The 19,351-nt window shown below is 32.4% G+C and overlaps 1 protein-coding gene across 1 annotated transcript; it reads right to left on the bottom strand.

Annotated features, from left to right (window-relative positions):
- Positions 1 to 3,898: 3,898 nt before the first annotated feature.
- Positions 3,899 to 15,749, bottom strand: LOC7482401 (MLO-like protein 1). The gene is made up of 13 exons (XM_024583867.2): positions 15,291 to 15,749; positions 14,658 to 14,917; positions 9,250 to 9,366; positions 9,075 to 9,135; positions 8,674 to 8,768; positions 7,614 to 7,688; positions 7,418 to 7,506; positions 7,243 to 7,292; positions 6,390 to 6,430; positions 4,830 to 5,039; positions 4,671 to 4,738; positions 4,516 to 4,576; positions 3,899 to 4,436 (listed from the first exon to the last, which is right to left on the bottom strand). Exons 1-13 carry the CDS (start codon positions 15,469 to 15,471, stop codon positions 4,161 to 4,163), a joined length of 1,584 nt encoding a protein of 527 aa, XP_024439635.1. The 5' UTR covers positions 15,472 to 15,749; the 3' UTR covers positions 3,899 to 4,160.
- Positions 15,750 to 19,351: the final 3,602 nt, after the last annotated feature.

Below are 19,351 nucleotides of genomic sequence, written 5' to 3'. Positions count from 1 at the left end.
TAATGGTCACACATTTTACTATCCACGGCTACAATGTAAATACCATTTTACCTTCTAAGAAATACCAATAGCACGTGGTGTTGGGGGTATTTTTATATTTTTGCTTGAGCTATTGGTCATTATTAGATTGATCGATGGTGGGATTGTGATTTTCTATTTTTGGAAGTTCAATGGAATTAGTAATTTTTCCTTAAAAGCAAAATATTTGAAACTAGCATTTGGGAGCTTTTATGTCATTTAACTTTTTTAAAAATAGTAAAATAGCTCGATTATCTTTGAAAGAAAAATTTTAAAGCTTGTGTTCAGGGGCTTTTTTGTCTTTTCATTTTATTATCAACTTGTTTGAGAATAATTTAATCTTTTAATAAACATAAAATAATAATAAAATGGAAATGTGATTAGCACGTGCATTGCACGCTCCAGCGTGTGGGAAGTGCCTATGACTTTTTGGCATAGCGTTTGCCGCCTCTTAGTAGCCAAAAATATGATTTTATCATGTTGTTGAAATCATCGCGATATCTTTCTCCAAATGGGGTGGCTACATAGTGGTGGAGGTACAACAAATAGTCATTGTGGGTTTTTTTTTTCTTTTTTCTTTTCCCTAAAAAATCACGCTAACAATTCAAAATTTCATTATTGTTTTCTTAGTTATTGATATTTCAACTTCGGTTTTTATTCTTTTGATTTCTATTTTTTATGTCTTTTTGTAAAAGTTTTATTTGTTTTCAATTTCATCATTCAATCCTTATTTATGATATATTATTTTCTTCAATTTAGTCCTTATTCTTTTGATTTATAATTTTTTAGCATTTTGTACAATTTCTATTTGTTTTCAATTTCATCATTCAATCCAAATTTATGATATACTATTTTCTTTCCAATTTGGTTTTCATTCTTTTGATATTTTTGTCCTTTTGTTAAAGTAATTTTTCTTTTAAATTTTATCTTTTAATTTATTTTTTTATTACAATTTTGATCCTTATTTTTTTAATTGCTATTTTTTTTTATTTTGAATCCTTTTGTATAATTGATTTTTTTTCTCTGATGTTGTCCTTCAATATTTGATTGGTTTGAGATTAGCTTCACGGTTTTTTCATGCACGGTGCTTCCGGTCTAAAGACCCAAGGTTACGAGTTTGAAAAGTTAATGCAGATTGACATCGTTTTTTTAACTTAGTTTCTTTTTTGATTTCATCATTCAGTCTTATTTTTTTAATGAGTTTTATGGTTTTTTTCAATTTATTTTCTTTTGGGTTATCCCCATATCATGACTTGGGCCACGAGTTAACCCGACTTTACTCGCCCCTTATTATCCAGGTTATATGTCTGTCATGCTAACTCGGGTTAACTTGAATTACTTTTCTTTGACCTTTTTTTTTACTCAATTTTGTTCTTTCATTTTTAATTAGTTGCAAACTAAATTACATTGTTTTTCTCCTTTTAAAAATAGGTTTTTAATCTTAAGTTATTGTGATTTTTTTTTAATTTTGGTTTATTTACTATTATTTCTAATTTTTTTATTATCTAATTAAAATAAAACTAACTTATTTAAACCAATAGAATCTATTTGAGTTATAGATTCTTCTTCTTATTTTAAATCACGCTTGCATTGTATAAACATCATTTTTTATTAAAAAATAATATTACAACCACCATCATAGGGCGCCCATGTCTAGTTAAAACTAAAGCTAAAATGGAAAGACTTTTCCTAAATGAAGGCTTTTCTTGTTCTGTACATCTACACATTGCAATTTCAATTATGTTCCAAAATCTACAATATGGTCCTCGAAGTTTTTTTCCATCTTCGGTCTCTATAATTTTAGTTTCTTACATTTTTGTCATAAAAACTTTATTTATTTTGTGTTTTAGTCCTTAAAACTTTAAACAGAAAAGAGAAAATTATTGAAAAAGAAGGGGATAAAGAAAGATTTTGGCTAGCCGTATCCTTACTACAAAAGGCTAATTTTGGTGTTGATTGGTTTATATTAAAGACAAGGATTTAATGAAAGTGGTTTGGGCCTTTAATCATGTTTGAAAGAGTATATATAAATCCAAAAAATGTTTTGACTTAATTTTATTTTGAGTTTTAAGACCGGTTTAAAGATACTTGGAGTTGAAAATGGAATTATTGAATTTCGTAGAATATTTTAGGTATTTTTATGCAAAAATAGGTTTTTCGAACTAAATTTACCAAACCTCGTGTGGACACAAATTTGAGTGCTTAGTGCTTGAAAATTAAGCAAGCAAATGTGTACAAAATTTGAATTAAAATATATGACTGAATACAATCTCTATTTAAAATATTCTTATAAAAAAATAAAACAATTCTCTGATTCTTCCCTTGAATTTAATTTGTGATGACTTGATAAGAGTTTTATATTTAAAATATATGACTGAATACAATCTTTATTTGAAATATTCTTAAAAAAAAAAAAAACAATTCTCTGATTCTTCCCTTGAATTTGATTTGTGATGACTTGATATCAGTTTCATATTTTGAAATATATATATATATATATATATATATATACAAAAATAATGCATTGTTGCTTGCAATTTCACACAAACTAGTACCATTTAACTAATATTAGATCATCACAATAAATTAATATAGATATTTTTCTACTGTAAAAATAAAATATAAGTGTCAAATTTGGAAATTTAAGACCAATTTTGATTATAATTTATCAAATCAAATGATAAATCAAAGTTTAATACCCAATTTAAAACAATTATAGATTTTAGGGACTAAATTAGAAGTTACAAAATTTACTGTTATGTATGAATAGTAACCAGTAACTTTGACTGGCCTGGAGACTTTTTTCTTAGCCAAAAATGGTTACCGCGGGATCTTATCTCAAATATTTCGTCTTCTCAAATCCAACGGCGCGATTCATTCATAATATCTCTTGATTGTTGATGAGTTATAGCTGATGAAAAATTTTGGGTTTTTTTTTTCCCTCTTGTCACGGTTCCCATGCATTCTCTCTTCTCTGTTAATTTCTTTCTCTTTCTGTACTGCAATGTCAACTGAGAGAGGAGAAAAGCTGATTGAAATATGAAATTCGGAGGAAATTAAAGATTGTACGTAGTAGTTCCTTGTTGTCCTTTTTAATAAAATACAGGAAATTTGTTGCTGTTTTCCGAGCACAAATTAAAGACTGTTTGTTGGAAATTTGGCAGAAACACATAATTGAAATAGGAATTCTTTTTCTTCCTTTCAGACAGGTAAAAGTTGACATGTACATGGCTATAAAAAGCAAGGGCAAAGGCTTTTGTTTTCCAGGAGATTTTGCCCCAGAAACTGCTCATCCTTCCTTTGAATCTGTCTCTCCACTTGTTGAATTTCTAGTACGTACTCAAGAACACGTGAAACTGTAAATTTAAATCATACAACATGTGATATAATACAATTCAGATCATAAATTAAACCATGATGTCTTTTAAGGAACAAAAGCAAACCAAACCTCTGTTTGATAATTTAATAAACAGCCCTAGTCCTAATAATTGAAAAGGTACCGTAAATGTTTTGGATTGGAAAGATTTGTTCAGAAGAGAAGTACTGGAAGAGGAAAATTCTGACCATTTTCTTATCTCGTTATTTAAAGAGTTGGAAGGTTGAGGCACCAAGTTTCTTGAGTCTGTAGCATACAAATGGTGAAAGAACGTCTGCAATAATGCCATCTAAACTGATATTTGCCCATGTTCCATCGGAGAAGACAGGCAATAAACGATTTGAAGCCAAAAACTGAGACCATTTCACCTGCAGCTGGAACTGGACTATGTTATGTGGTACTGTAACCCTGCAATTGACCTACCAAGCAAATCAAAGTTCCACATGAAATTGTAAAGATACTTGATGCACTCGAATCGGATTCATAGAAATGCAAAAAGGAAACTGAAAAATAATAGTTATTTATATGGTAATGAATCTTACATAACACTCATTTGAAAATACAGACATGCTAGCTGAATAGCTGAATACAAAGCCATAAGATGCTCATGATGACATGCGATTCAGTATCAATATGCCTTCGTACATAATTGCTACTAAATATTGTAAAGAAAATAAACAAAAATATTTATGATGCTGGAAGGCTTGCCCATAATACAACCGCAGCCATCCTAGTTGTGAGTTATACAGTTCCTACCAGAAGCAACTCAAGGCTCAACCTCCCGAGGAACAGGAGGAGCAGAAGCATTATTTCCCAAAGTAGAACCTTCATGAGAACTGGATTGAGCGGAACCTTCATTGGCTTCTTTTAACCCTTTCAGTCTCCCCAGCAGAAGCCCCCCAGCAGAAACATGGGAACTTGCTTCGCTAGATCCTTCCGTTGAACCTTTTTGCCCTCTCTTTTTCTTCACCTTTTGAGCCCAACCAACAAGGCCTGCTTGCACATGCTCCTCAAATATTGATTTCTTGAAAGTACTTCCCATCTTTTCAGGAAAAAAAAAAGTCAAGCTGGAAAGTTTCACAACCAAAGGCACAGTTACATTTAAACACATCGTTACCCACCTGTGAGACAATGGCATAAAGGGGAAGAGTGCTGTAGCTACAGAGTACCTGAATAAACACCCTGAATTGAACAATGGTGTTTATTGATTAGCAGGGAGAGTTATTCAACCAAAGTAGTACAGGATTTCAGAGGAGAAAAGGTCAGCAGTTTCTACCCTATAATTAGCCGTGGAACAATATATTTGATTTGTCCCATTATGCAGGAATCAAAACCATATTGAACCTGTGGATGGATAGTAGCATACTGTTATTGATATTATCAAGTCCATCTCAATGAATCCATGATGAAAACACACCACAAAAGATCAGCTTACCCAGATCCAAAAGAAAAATGCAATCTCAAAAGCATTTTGGAAGAGGATGAAATGGATCAATAAGTGGACAAAGCCAGGCCTGTGGAACCAAAAGTGATTATCTGATGGTTGAACTACTAGTTCCCCTTCTATGGCTACATGTTTCTCAGCGACCTCGTATGCCAACTGGTTAATTACATGCTCCAGCTTAGTACCAACAGCGAGAAGAAGCTGAAAAACAATTGCTTACATGAATCTTGGAATAGGAGTAACAAGACGTAGGAAAGTGGAAAAATAACCCACACCAAGGTAATTGCAGTTTCTTATAGAAAGCCAATGAGCTAGCTCAATCAACAGGTGATCAACTTACAAGACTCGAGTTCAAGTCTCCTATGAATCCAAAATGTTTCTCATTGCAAGCCAAGTTTGCATAAACATGCCCATGCTATGCATTCATATGAAAAACTGATTACAAGAAAATACAAAAGTGCAAGGGTGCATAAATGCAAGAAATAGTTCATATACATTATATTAAAAATTAACCATATCACTATGATGACTATTTCTATGTGGATGATAGTCATTTGAAGTCTCATTTGGGTTAACTCACAATATTAATCTGACACCAAGGAGTAGCCAGGGGTTTGGTGCTCATGGAGATCTAAAATTGTTTGTAGATTCATCTACATCTCTAAATGTTGAAGGGTATGATCAACGGTTTCCACTTTGAGGAAACTCCATGCATCAACCACTGTGCTATCTAAAGATCCAAACTAGTCTTAGTTAATTGTCAATAAGAAAGGTAACAACTTGTGACAAAAAAAATCTGATGGTAAAAAAAGATGCTGTCCCTGATTCAACCACAATACTATGTCCTCCATGTTCCATTAAAGCAATAACTTGTAGTATAGAAGTAATCACAAAAGACATCTAAGTTAGTTTATCTTCTTTTGTAACAATACCACATCTCACATCTCTTAAGGATTGCATTCAAGATGGAAATCAATGATGATCAAACTAGAAAAATGCTGCTGTTTCATGTGAGTGACAGAATTTATGGTAGAAGACATAGGCAGGAAGCATTAACAAAAAAACCACAGTCCAATTGGAACTCAACAAACTGGACACTCGTCGAAATAATGTCAACCTTTTATAAAATTGGGGTAGGCAGAAGCAGGTCATGTTTCAAAAACTATTGTCAATGTAACTCTCTAAAACAAAAACTATAACATTAATGACTTGGATTCAGGAATTAGAATTCTTGTATATAGACTCAAGCATGTTTATGACTTTGTATGTAAGTGATGAAAGTTTGGAAGAACTAGGGCATTGCATGTTCACTGCAAGAAGAGAGAGAGAATATTTTCTAAGCATGTTTCTGCATTTTTCCTCTAATCAATCTCCCTCCAGAACATCACAACATTTTGTGATTCAAGTGTTTCGTGAATTAGTGTGATCTTTTTTGAGGTAGCTGAAACAATAAAGTACATTAAAACACCACAAAAATTCTTAGGAGAGGACAAAGAAAGAAGGCACATGTAAATTGTTAGAAATAGAATTAAAGAGTACAAGTCTACTCACAATTAAAGGAATGAATGCTATCCAGAAATATGTGTGCCAACCTGCATGAGAAAAAAGAGAAAAATCACATCTAACAGATATATCCCAAAATGAGCAGAGACAGCAAAAACCATATGCAACAGTTATCAGATTTCAATTTTTCCTTTGTGTTAGGAAATCTATATATGGCCTTAGGAATGCAGTCTAGAATTACAGGATTCATGCTACAAAACTCTGGTATTCTTCCAAAAACAGTAACTTTGGGAATTTAGAAACCTTGTCTTCAATAAATTAACTTCTTTGACCCTTACAGGGTAAAAAAGACATCGTGACTACATAGTACATTTATAAACTTGCCTTGTTGAACCAACCTTCTAAGTTAAATATTTTATATATTGATGACTACCACCACCTTACTAGCTATTGCCAGCAGAAATAGCGATAGATGATCCACATCAAGCAGGAGAACAATAAAAGGGGACAAATCGCCATGGTCCAATTTCAAAAAACAAAGTATATGACTATTAATTCAATCTAATGGGCAGTAGGTGCATATAAATCAGTGATCCGGAATAAGAAAGTGTGGAACAGACTTATAGTATATCCTCAGGGAAATAATAATGAGGATCGATCGAAGAAATTTAACACATGAGTACAGAATATGTTGGTTGGTAGTTTAACAATTCAAAAGAAAAAAACTCAACATGAACACCAAAAAGGTATGATTAAATTTTGCTTCGAAGAACCTAGATTGATTTTCTGTAGTGAGAACGCAAGTGTAAAATTAAAACAGGAGAGATGCAACAACACTCGACAATTGGCACAAATATCAAGTAATATGGTCTACAAATTAATCAATGGAGGAAGAGCATACCATTGATATTCAGCAATAAGAAGATGACCACGAAAACCCAAAGATACCAACTGCAGCCATGGAATTGAGTGAATAAATGAGCAAATAAATATAAGAAATGTAATTAGACTAAGAGTAAGCAAAACAAGCAATATGAATGTCTAGCCTTGAAAAGGTATTCTTGGACATCACTTGCCTTATACCAACAACTGTCTTAAAGTCATCTTCGAGGGAACGTACCATGTATCTGTGAAAATTAAACTTTGGGTTTCCTCTGGTATGTGTCTGCAGAACAACCAACAAATACACAGAGAAACAAGTAATAAAATGCAACATAGGAAGATGCAAGCTAATGATTGTAAGACAAATCTGACCTTGCATAAAATACTTACCATGATAAATCCTAGCCGTAAAGTTATGTAATCTGACTTGGTCACAGACGCATAGAATTGCTTGAAAAAGGAATGCTGAAGAGAAACAAAAATGAGAGGAAAAAAAAATCAAGATCAGGACATGGTTCCTTGAGTTGCCAAAAAGATACTGCTAGTTGTTCTCCTCAAATCATTTTTAGTGGTTAAAATTAAAATTATTTCCTCACGAGGAACGTGCTTTATTTTGTTATTGATATCACAATAATGAAAAAAGGAATGATGATTAGATTTTTGGTTAAATGTCAAAGTAAGGAAGAGCTACATTTTTCTTTGGGAGGATATGAAAATGATAAGATCGTCAGATGATGATTGCAGCATAATCATGTAGCCAAATGACCTGCAAAATGACTTGTCTGACCAGGCACCTTTATTTGATGGCCCCAACCCGCACAAATTAGACTACCCTGAATCCAAATCTGTTTTAGGATTCATTTCAAGTTCCAACTCAATTTTTGAATTTCCTTTTCTGGAGAATATTCTTATCTGGTGTGGATTGTCTATGTGTATCATGGGATTTCCTTACGAGTATACCTTGTACAACAAGGTTTTGGATTCGGGCTACCTCTATAAAGTAAGGGTAGAATTATTACCCAGATGACTTACCCCATAGAGAATATATATCTTGTTTTGAAATGCTTTCCATAATTATTGCCCAGTTTGGCATAACTTTCTGAAAATGAATAAACATGTCAATCCACTCCAAACTCCAAGTCGAGGCAAAGAGGTTCTTAAATGCCCATGGATCCCAGTGAGAGACACTGAGACCGTTTGGGAACGCGGTTGAAACCGCGTTCCCTCAAATTTCAAAAATTGTTTTTTTTTTTTTGCTAAAAATTATTATTTTTTATGTTTTTAGATCGTTTTGATATGTTGATCTCAAAAATGATTTTTTAAAAAATGAAAACATTATTTTGATGCATTTCTAAGCGAAAAACACTTTGAACCGCAACCGCTACCACAATCCCAAACAGGCCCATTTGAAGAATGCAGGATAAAATAGAAGGGGGAAAAACAGACTTACCAGCCATACTCGTAGAGCTGAATTTTTACCAATTCCCAAAAAATGCTCCTTGATAAAAGTATGTTGTTGGACATGGGTGAACTTTTTTTTCAAAACTGCAAGATCAAAGCTCACATATTAGAAGCAATGAGGAAAACTAACTGCTAAAATGGTTTTCCAAGAAATTGGGAAAGGGAAACTGATTGTGTAAGCCAGTTTTCCCCCCTCATCCACTGGGCATGAAGTTAATCTGGAATAAGGCATTGATCAATCAACTTGCGCTCTTACTTCCAGTGACAGAACTAAAAGTTTGTGAGCAACAACATTTTCAAGGTATCCAGAAAAATGAATGATAGATGCAGCTGCTAATTATAACGCAAATCAAAGACAAGGGTGCACAAAAATTTGCCAGATATTTTTACCTTGTTCTGTATCACAGCGATCGTTTGCAATTTCATTCTCCCAGTGTTTCCATTGACGAATCTAGATCATGGCAATTGATCACAAATGAATCATAAAACATTGAGAAAGAAAAATGAAGTACCCTGACCACCTTAAAATTTAAACAAAAACTGAAGAATCATATTAGGTTCTCACCCTTGCACCTCCAAAAAGAATGGTGAGAACACAGAAAGTTACATGGACAATGGCCAGGACAAAGATGAAGATATGTAGATGGTGTATGGCTTCCAAAGATAACAGCGGTACCTTGCCCTGAAGAAAGGAAATAAAAGAGAAAAATGATGAGGGAAATCATTGTGATTTATCAGCACAGATGCAGAAACCTAGAGTGTCAAGAAAACATGACTTGCAAAAACAAATGCATAGGATTAGACTATATCACTGTGCCACAGCGCAATCTGAAAGAAGAAACTATAAAACTGTTCTTCTTTTCCCTCTACATTCTTGCTTCACCTTTTATTTAAACAATTTAGTTGTTGTACTAGATTACAGAATAAGGAGTTCAATAAGACCATATTATACACATATAATTGGAACAAGAAAGTCAATCAGGAAGCAAGGAAAAAATAAACAAATTTTACCATCATTATCTTAACTTGGAATACACCTTGTTGAAAATTGATTTTTAAAAAATGAAAAAGACATCACTAAAAACTCATGTCATCTTTAATCAGATGTATAGCTCAAGAGCAGTTAATATTGGCATTTGTTTTACCACTAGCATTTAAGAATGATGATAAATAGAATGAAAAGACAAATACAATGATTATAATCCAATTCTTTTTATAAAATTTATGAAAATTGATGTTATATAAAATTGAAATTCACGTGGTTATAGCTAAGCAGATTAGTTCAAGAATATAGCAGTAAATGGTTAATCATGTACTGCAAATATAATGAATCTCGCTAACATAGAATTCCCTTCAACATTGATATTGAAGAACTCTTGCTGTTCTTAATTAATCCCAAGTGTGTATCAACAAAATTGGAGATAAAACTAAATCTGATTCTAATGACACAGTGGCAGCCAAGGGAACAAGAGTATCCAGTCAAAACACAAAAGATTGTAACTGATATTTTGTTACAATTGTGATAATGTTTTTGATTTTTGAATAGCTTATGTATAGGAGGAAGTTATGGAGAGTTTGTATTTAAAAACCATACATAACATACTTCATATGTATCTCTAAAAATAATCGAACTTCTTTACTCTTCAAACCTCTCTTCCAGTTAACGTTTACATGGTATCAAAGCCCCTGACTCATGTCTAAACTGATCCTCTTCAAGATGTCTGCCTCCTCAAATTCTTCAACCTCAAATGTTACCGAAACCAACCGTCCCACCTTCAATCCATCTTCCCATATCAACCTTACCAAACTCACACATTTGAATTACCCAACATGGAAAGCCACTATGTTACCCTACCTCAAAGGCCAGAAAGCTTACGGATATATTGATGGCACCATTCAGCAACCCGCAAAAACCATCACTGCCCCTGATGGCTCTACAATCCCCAACCCATTATATGATATATGGGAAACCCGGGATAACCTTATTCTTAGCTGCATAAATTCTTCTCTTTCTGATGAAGTACTTACCCAAGTTGCTCATTACAACATCTCTGCTGAAGTTTGGATGGCTCTAAGCTCTGCTTTTGCATCACAATCACGTGTTAAAGCAGTAAATGTTCGCTCAGAATTCTCTACCCTACAGAAAGGTAATCAATCTGCAATTGATTACTTTATGACAATCAAACATCTCACGAATAAATTGGCCATAACTAAATTGGCCATAACTGGTCAAGCTCTTAAATGTGACGAAATTATAACATATTTGCTTGTTGGGCTTGGTCCAGAATATGACTCTCTTGTCTCCATGATATCTCACCAAGATAGTTCTCCCACCTTAGAAGAGCTTTATTCCATGCTTTTGACATGTGAAGCTTGCATTCAGCATAACAATAAACCTTTATCCTTGCCCATGGCTTCGGCCAATGTTGCCACCCAACAACAACATTTTTTAGGAGGCCGAGGTCATGGCACCTTATCAGCTCCTCGAGGCAAGGGGCGTTATCCATTCAATGGAAACCATAGAGGTGGCCGCAACAACACTAGTGTATCGTGTCAATTGTGTGACAAACTTGGTCAGCATGGCTTCCTGTTGTTGGAAGCGCTTTGATCCAAACTTCCAAACACCACCACCTCACCCAAATCCTCAAGCAAACCTAGCCTCCAACCAATCTTAGCCACATTCAACTGAACAAGAGTGGCATCCTGACACGAGAGCAATGCATCATCTAACCAACAACATAAGTAATCTGAATATCCGAAGTGATGATTTTTCTGGCAATGACCAAATTCACATTGGTGATGGTATAGGTTTGAAAATAACTCATATTGGAACAGCCTCTTTATCTAACTCATCTTCATCTTTTATTCTTGATAAAATTCTTGTCGTACAACAAATTACAAAAAATCTTCTCCCTATTAAAAAATTTGCTTAAAATAACGATGTTTATTTTGAGTTTCATAGTTTTGTTTTTCTACTTAGAGGATTACTCAGGGAACGTCCTACATAAAGGCTCTAGGTCTTTATTGCTTCTCTCCATCCCTTCAACGATGATCTGCCTTTGTTGGTGCTCGCATCTCTATTAAAAACTATCATCGTCGTTTTGGTCATGCCTCTTATGGTACTGTTTGACATGTGCTTAGCAATAATAATTTACCCATTGGTTCCAATGGGAGACAAAATATTTTTCTTGAGTGTGCAATGGCTAAAAGCCACAATTTCCCATTTTCTGCTTCAATTCCTTCTGTTTTAAGACCTCTTGAATTAATTTATTTTGAAGTCTAGGGGCTCAACTCGGTTATTTCTAATTATGGATCTCGTTATTATGTTTGTTTTTTTGGATGCTTTTACTAAATTTATTTAGCTATTTCCATTGAAATTGAAATATGAAGTTGAAATTATTTTTATTCAATTTCAAAAATATGTTGAAAGGCACTTTGATTTACAAACTAAGGCCATTCAAACCGATTGGAAGGGGTGAGTATAGACGTTTAAATACATATTTCAAAACATGTAGAATTCAACATCATTTAGCCTCTCCGCATTAACAAATGGGTTCTGTTGAACGTCGGCATCGTCAAATTGTTGACATAGGCTTAGCTTTACTAGCCCACTCAAATTTGCCCAAACCTTATTGGGAAGATGCTTTTCTAATTGCCACTTATATTATTAATCGTCTTCCTCCCAAAGCACTCAACAACAAATCACCTTTGTTTCCATACCGAAAAGAGTCCTCCACATCTAATCTTCCCATACCAGAAATTTTTTACTCACCTCCCTCCTTATGTCAACCGAATACTCAAACTAACCATGCAGGTCCAAATCTGTGTTCCACTGACCAGCAGCCAAATGTACAAGTCACTTCACAAAATCAAGTAACTTCGGATATTCAATCTACTTTGGTATGCTCAGGTGTTGCTCGTGTACCAACAAGGAATCTCACTCAAAGTTCAAATGATGTGATGGAACTACCTCACCAACCAAATCCTCCACATTCCCATGTTAATCAAATGCCACGCTGCATGCTTACCCACTCACAAACACAATCTCTCAAGCAAAAAGCTCCTTACATTGGTATAACCCGTTAACCACTCCCTCAATGTTTCTTCACTAATCATGTCTCATCTCTTACAAAACCTACTTGTTTTTCCGAAGTTTCTAAACATCACTACTGGCGTCAAGCTATGGACATCAAGTTTAATGCTCTTGTAAAAAATGGTACCTGGGATCTTGTACCACCTACGCACAATATTAATCTTGTTGAAAATAAGTGGGTGGTCTAAATTAAACGACAAGCAGATGGCAATGTTGAGCGTTTTAAAGCGCGACTAGTGGCAAAAGGTTATCATCAACAACCAGGTGTGGACTTCACAAAGACCTTTAGTCTTGTGGTTAAGGCAGGAACTATACGGTTGTTGTTGTCTTTAGCTATTACACGGCAATGGAGCATTCGACAGATTGGTATCCAAAATGCATTTCTACATGGCTAACTGCAGGAAACAATTTATATGCAACAACCTTAAGGGTATGTTCACCTTGATTTTCCTACTCATGTGTGCCACTTAAAGAAGAGCTTATATGGTCTTAAACGGGCTCCACGAGCCTGGTTTTCTAGATTGACTGAAACGTTACAGCAAATGGGATTCGTTGGTTCAAAGGAAAATACCTCCTCATTCACACTTCATCACAATGACTTCTCTAATTTCATCCTAATATATGTTGATGATATAATCATCACCGGGTCCTCTTAAGATAAAACTGACAAATTTATTCAGCAACTTGGAGATATCTTTCCCGTGAAAGACTTAGGCAATCTATCCTATTTTCTTGGTGTAAAGGCTTTGTTCGATGATCATGATCTTTTTCTAACACAAAAAATATGCGACCGGCCTGTTACAACGAGTTAACATGCATGAAGCAAAGCCATGTTCAACTCTAATGAGTACCACATACAGGTTATCTAAGTTTGATGGTCATGATTTTTCTGACCCACAACTTTATAGAAGCACAGTTGGTGCATTACATTACTTGTGCTTCACTCGTCCAGATATTGCTTTCACAGTTCACCATGTTAGCAAATTCATGCATCAACCCAAAGACACTCATTGGCAAGCTGTCAAATGAATCCTTCGGTATCTAAAACATACAATGGGCTATAAACTTCATTTACAAAGTACATTAGATCATTCTCTTCAAGCATATAGTGATGCTGATTGGGCTGACGACAAAGATGACAAATGTAGTATTGGCATACTGCATTTTTCAAAGATCCAATCTTATCAGTTGGAGCTGCGAACAACAACAAACTGTTGCCCGAAGCAAGACTGAATCTGAATATAAATCCCTTTTCAACACAGCAGAAAAGTTACATTGGATCCAATCCATACTTCATGATATGCAGCTTCCCCTGGTGACAAGTCCAAAATTATGGTGTGATAATATTGGTGCTACCCATTTGTCCTCTAATCCAATCTTTCATGTCAGAACTAAACATGTTGAAATACACTTTCATTATGTTCGGGATCAAGTCTTAGCTAAAAAGCTTCAAGACTCCTTTCTCTCCACTACAAATCAGCTTGCTGATTTATTAACAAAACCACTGTCCTCTGTCCGTTTTCATCTCCTGAGAGCCAAACTTCATGTCCAAGATCTACCCATTCGGTTGAGGGGGCGTATTGGAGATAAAACTGAATCTGATTCTAATGACACAGTGGCAGCCAAGGGAACAATAGTATCTAGTCGAAACAGAAAAGATTGTAACTGATATTTTGTTACGATTGTGATAATGTTTTTGATTTTTGAATAGCTTATGTATAGGAGGAAGTTATGGAGAGTTTGTATTTAAAAACTATAAAGGCATACTTCATATGTATCTCTAAAAATAATAGAACTTCTTTAACTCTTCAAACCTCTCCTCCAGTTAACGTTTACAAAGAACAACAACAATAATAGTTGAGAAAATAAATAAATGTTACCTTTTTGGCACAATAACCAAGATTGGCTTCTGATGCTTCAGCCAGAAGACGCCTAACAGTGCCAGAAATGGTACCAGGAAAGAAGCTTTGATAATGTTTAGGTGTAGTTGTAGAATTGGACCCAAGTCCTTCTTCCTTTTGCTTTTCACTAAGCCTACAAGGAAGCAAGTCGTTAACCACATTCTCTGGCACACATGTTTTAGCTATGCTGTTCTGGGAAACTGTCAGCAATAGAGATATGAAACCCAAAAGCATCAACTCTGTCAACAACAAAAAAGAAGAAAAACTCCATCAAAACACAAAGGTAAACTGTTAATGATGTTTGTCTATGCAAAACATAAACACATAACTCTCAGAAAGACAACATTAAAAGGACAGATTCGTTTGTCAGACAGTAAAATGCAAAGAGTCTCTTTTTTCCATTATTTTACCAAGATCCTTTTAATCATTAAAAGAAAAAAGAACAGAAAAGGACCGACTTTCCAATTCCCCAGAAAATCCTAGTACTCAGACTTAGGGAAAAGGTGAGAAATTTAGGGTCATTCCCATATAATTAAGCGAATACGATGCAACAACGCAAAAGGGTAGAGACACGAAAGCTAAATGTGAATGCATGGATAGAGAAAAAGAGACCTTCTTTAACTTTTTGAAGGGCTTCATAGAGGGGTTTCTGGTTCTTCCTCCTGAGAAAAATCCCACAATAATGAAGAAGTCTTTCAGCAGCAAGAGAAAGGGCGACTATGACAGTGCACAAAGCCGCCACCACCCATGTGGGTGTGTACTCAAGCGTCTCTCCTTCACTTCCACCACTCATCTCCCACTCACTCACTCACTCACTCTATAACCACTATCGGAGTTTTGTTCAATCCCAGGGGAGGCAGGCCAAAAGACAAATAACTAGCACGAAGCTGTTTCAAATAGTGTAGTTCTATATTTATAATAATAAAGTAATAAAAATCTTATCAGTTAGAAGTAGATACTTTTATATATCTCTGTATTTAAGTCACTGATGGAGATGGAGATGGAGATGGTTGTCATGACTCATGTGGTCTGTGGTGTGAATTTTGCAGAGAAAGATATTTAGAACACAGTAATTTTCATGTTGGGAAGTTTGAGACTGTTGTTTGTCTTAACTCTTAAGTATGTTTTATTTAAAAATATATTAAATTATTATTTTTTTATTTTTTTAAAAATCACTTTTAATATTAAAACATCAAAATAATACAAAAATATTAAAAAATATATTAAGTTTAAATAAAAAAACTTTTAAGGATCTCTACTGTGTCATAAGTGTTGGTCCTACTGCGTAGAAATCTTTTTTTTAATATGAAGGTATTTTTAAATCAAATTATCTATTAATTGAAATTAAGTTTTTCTAAATGATTTTAAAGCTGCATTTTTATTAGTTTTTAGTTATTATCTTTTAATAGAAAAAAATAAAGATATGAAGATAAAAATACATTTAGTTAAAGAGATATAAATATAAATTTAAAATAAAATGTTTTAAATAATTTTCTTTTATCTTGAAATAGTAATCAAATGCTACTATCAAACTAATAATATTCTTATTCTTAAAAAATTATTAAATTATATTGAATTTTGATACTAAAATGAACATATTATTATTAAATGTTAAAGTAAAAAAAATTATTTAAGAGAATTGATAATTTGTTTATGTTTGATTTATTATAACGTAGTAATTTAATTTTATTTGTGATAAGAATATAAATATTTAAAATTTAGTTTGCTTCTCTTTTTCTAAGAAACTATTTGATATTATGGTAGTTTTTGTTTTTTTTCCTCCATTAAGAGAAAATTATTTGATTAGGATGTTTGAGAGTATGGTTGCGGTGGCTTTTCAAAGTGTTTTTTGCTCGGAAATGCATCAAAATAATGTTATTTTTTAAAAAATATTTTTGATATCAGCACATCAAAATAATCTGAAAAACACAAAAAAATATTAATTTCAAGCAAATAAAAAAAATTTAAATTTCTTCAAAAACGCTTTTAAAATGCAAAAACAAACAGGCTCAGCTTTTGCTTTTCATACTGGATATCATTATGAGTGTGATTGCGGTTGTTTTTTAAAGTGTTTTTTACTCGAAAAATATATCAAATTTTTTTTTTATTTTTAAAAAATCAATTTTGACATCAACACATCAAAATAATCTAAAAACACAAAAAACAATAATTTGAAATAAAAAAAATTCAAATTTTTTTAAAAATGTTTTTGAAACACAAAAACAATTGCATTTCAAACCTCGGCTTTGCAAAAACAAAAATAAACTGCTTTTTATTTATAGAAACCTGCTTTTCATTATCAAATTTTTTTTTTAAAAAAAATATATTTTTGACATCAGCACATCAAAATAATATGAAAACACCAAAAAAATATTAATTTCAAACAAATAAAAAAATTAATTTTTTAAAAAATACTTTTGAAATGCAAAAACAAACAAGCACAACTTTTGCTTTTATACTAGATATTATATATAATTGCATTTCAAACCTTGATTTTGTAAAAACAAAAATAACTTTCCTTTTATTTTTAGAAACCTACTTTTCATTTATTTTACATATAAAAATTCATCTCGCAGCAATTTTAACAAAAACATATATTTCTTATTTCTATTTTTTAAAATTACAATTTAAAATATTTTTCTTAAATCTAATTTTTAAAGCAATAATAACAAAGGCTATCAAAACGTCAAACACATGCTAAAGTGAAATTCAAAAATCTTGGTGACAAGTACGAGGATCTATGATAAGAACAAGCAATCTTGTTGGTATAGATTTAATTTGAAAAAAAAAATCCAAAACGTCAAATGCTAAACGCGAAAGGACATTGACAATGAATTTTAGTTGTTTAATGTATTGCGGTTGCTGTTGTGGTTGTGGTTTAAAAAAAATTGTTTTATAAAAAGTACTTTTAGTTGAGGTTGGTTTGAAAAAATAGGTGTTTGATTAAAACTGTGGTTGAAATTGAGGTCGAAGAAAAAGTAGTTTAATGTGTTTGGTTAAAAAAATACTTTTCAAATTGAGGTTATAAAATAATTAAAAATATTTTTAATTTAAATATTGTAGATTTAACTACTATTATTACATCATGAAATAAATAATATTGATATCAAAATTTATTTATTATTCCATTAAACTACATGCAATGTCATCACATACGAAATCTATCCAACAATGACTATATTTTTCATGGTTTCTTAAGCACGCAACAACAAAAACTGAATTTTTTGTTACGTCATCAAGCGATATCCTTCTAATTTAATGAATAAAACACAATTAAAATAAAAATAAAAACTGAATTGTTTTTAACTGGGTCGGACCCGGCAAGAACATAATTGGAATTGCGATCAAATTTCACAAATGCTACGTCATCATGCGATATCCTTCTAATTTATATAGTGTTATTAAATAATATTAAATACTAGTTTTTCAAGTAAAACTCAATTTAAAAAAAAAAATTACAATTTTATTACGTCCAAAATTTATTCGACAAGAACTACAGTTTTCATGATTTTTTGAGTGTGCAATAAAATTAGGTAACATATTATCAGGAATAAAATTGAGATTACAATACGAGTAAATTTAATTCACCTTAAACTAATTTTTTTTAAAAACAAAAAAAAAATTAGAAGTTCATGTTTACGTGAACAGTGCGAGTAAAATAAATTAACTAAACTGATTTTTGTTTTAAAAAAAAAAAACTATTCTCTATTACCAAACACTTAAAATATCACCTTTTTCTCTATTACCTGTGATGCAACAGTTAAAATTGGACCACTGTTAAGAGGAAATCACTTCTCCAAACCTGTGATGCAACAGTTAAAATTGGTGGGTCCCATCAATAAAAATCATCTTTTTCTCTATTACAAAACACTTAAATATGTGGTTGCGGGTGAACCTCACCCGCAACCACATTACCAAACAGCATCTAAGATTTGAACGACTTACTAATACATCTTTTTTTTTTTCTAAAAATAATTAAAATTAAATTTAAAACTTGGACGTGTAACATGTGTTGATCATATCTTCTTTTTTTTAATAAAAAAGACAAAATCTTTATTATTTTTATTAAAATTTAGCATGTCCCCATAAATGTAATGTCAAATTATTTATTTATTTATTTATATAGAATGTTTAAGTTAGCTTTCATGTATCTTTTAGTCACGGGTAGTGAAAGAATGTTTTAATAATAATTGGAGGGAGGTGAAAGGTTGGGTCCCAAATGGTTTGGTTTTGGCCGAAAGCTCAAAAGACAGATAGTCAGAGAAATGAAAAATCAGTGTGTATCTGTCTCATAATCTCCGCAAACCATCGAAAGATTAAATAATTTATTTAATAATACAAGTGATTTTGTAAAAGACATTTTTAACTAAAAATATTTTTAATTTTTTTTTATATCAGCTTATAAAAAATTAATTTAATACTTTTTATATAAAAAATATTTTAAAAAATAAGTTAAATCACATGGAGGTAAAGTAGAATAAGAATATTTATGTACTGTTACCGTGTTCTTTAAAAATCAATTTTTTTCTCTAAAAATTAATTTTTTTGTGTTTTTTGAATTATTTTGATGCGCTGATCTTAAAAATAATTTTTTTTAAATGAAAAAATATTATTTTGATGCATTTCAGTATAGAAAGCACTTTAAAAAATAACCGTAACCACACTTCCAAACA

The sequence above is a fragment of the Populus trichocarpa genome, chromosome 13 (genome assembly GCF_000002775.5).
Source record: "Populus trichocarpa isolate Nisqually-1 chromosome 13, P.trichocarpa_v4.1, whole genome shotgun sequence".
Taxonomy (NCBI): Eukaryota; Viridiplantae; Streptophyta; class Magnoliopsida; order Malpighiales; family Salicaceae; genus Populus; species Populus trichocarpa.
The sequence above is the reverse complement of the archived record's forward strand: the minus strand, read 5'-3'. Positions and strand labels throughout refer to the sequence as shown.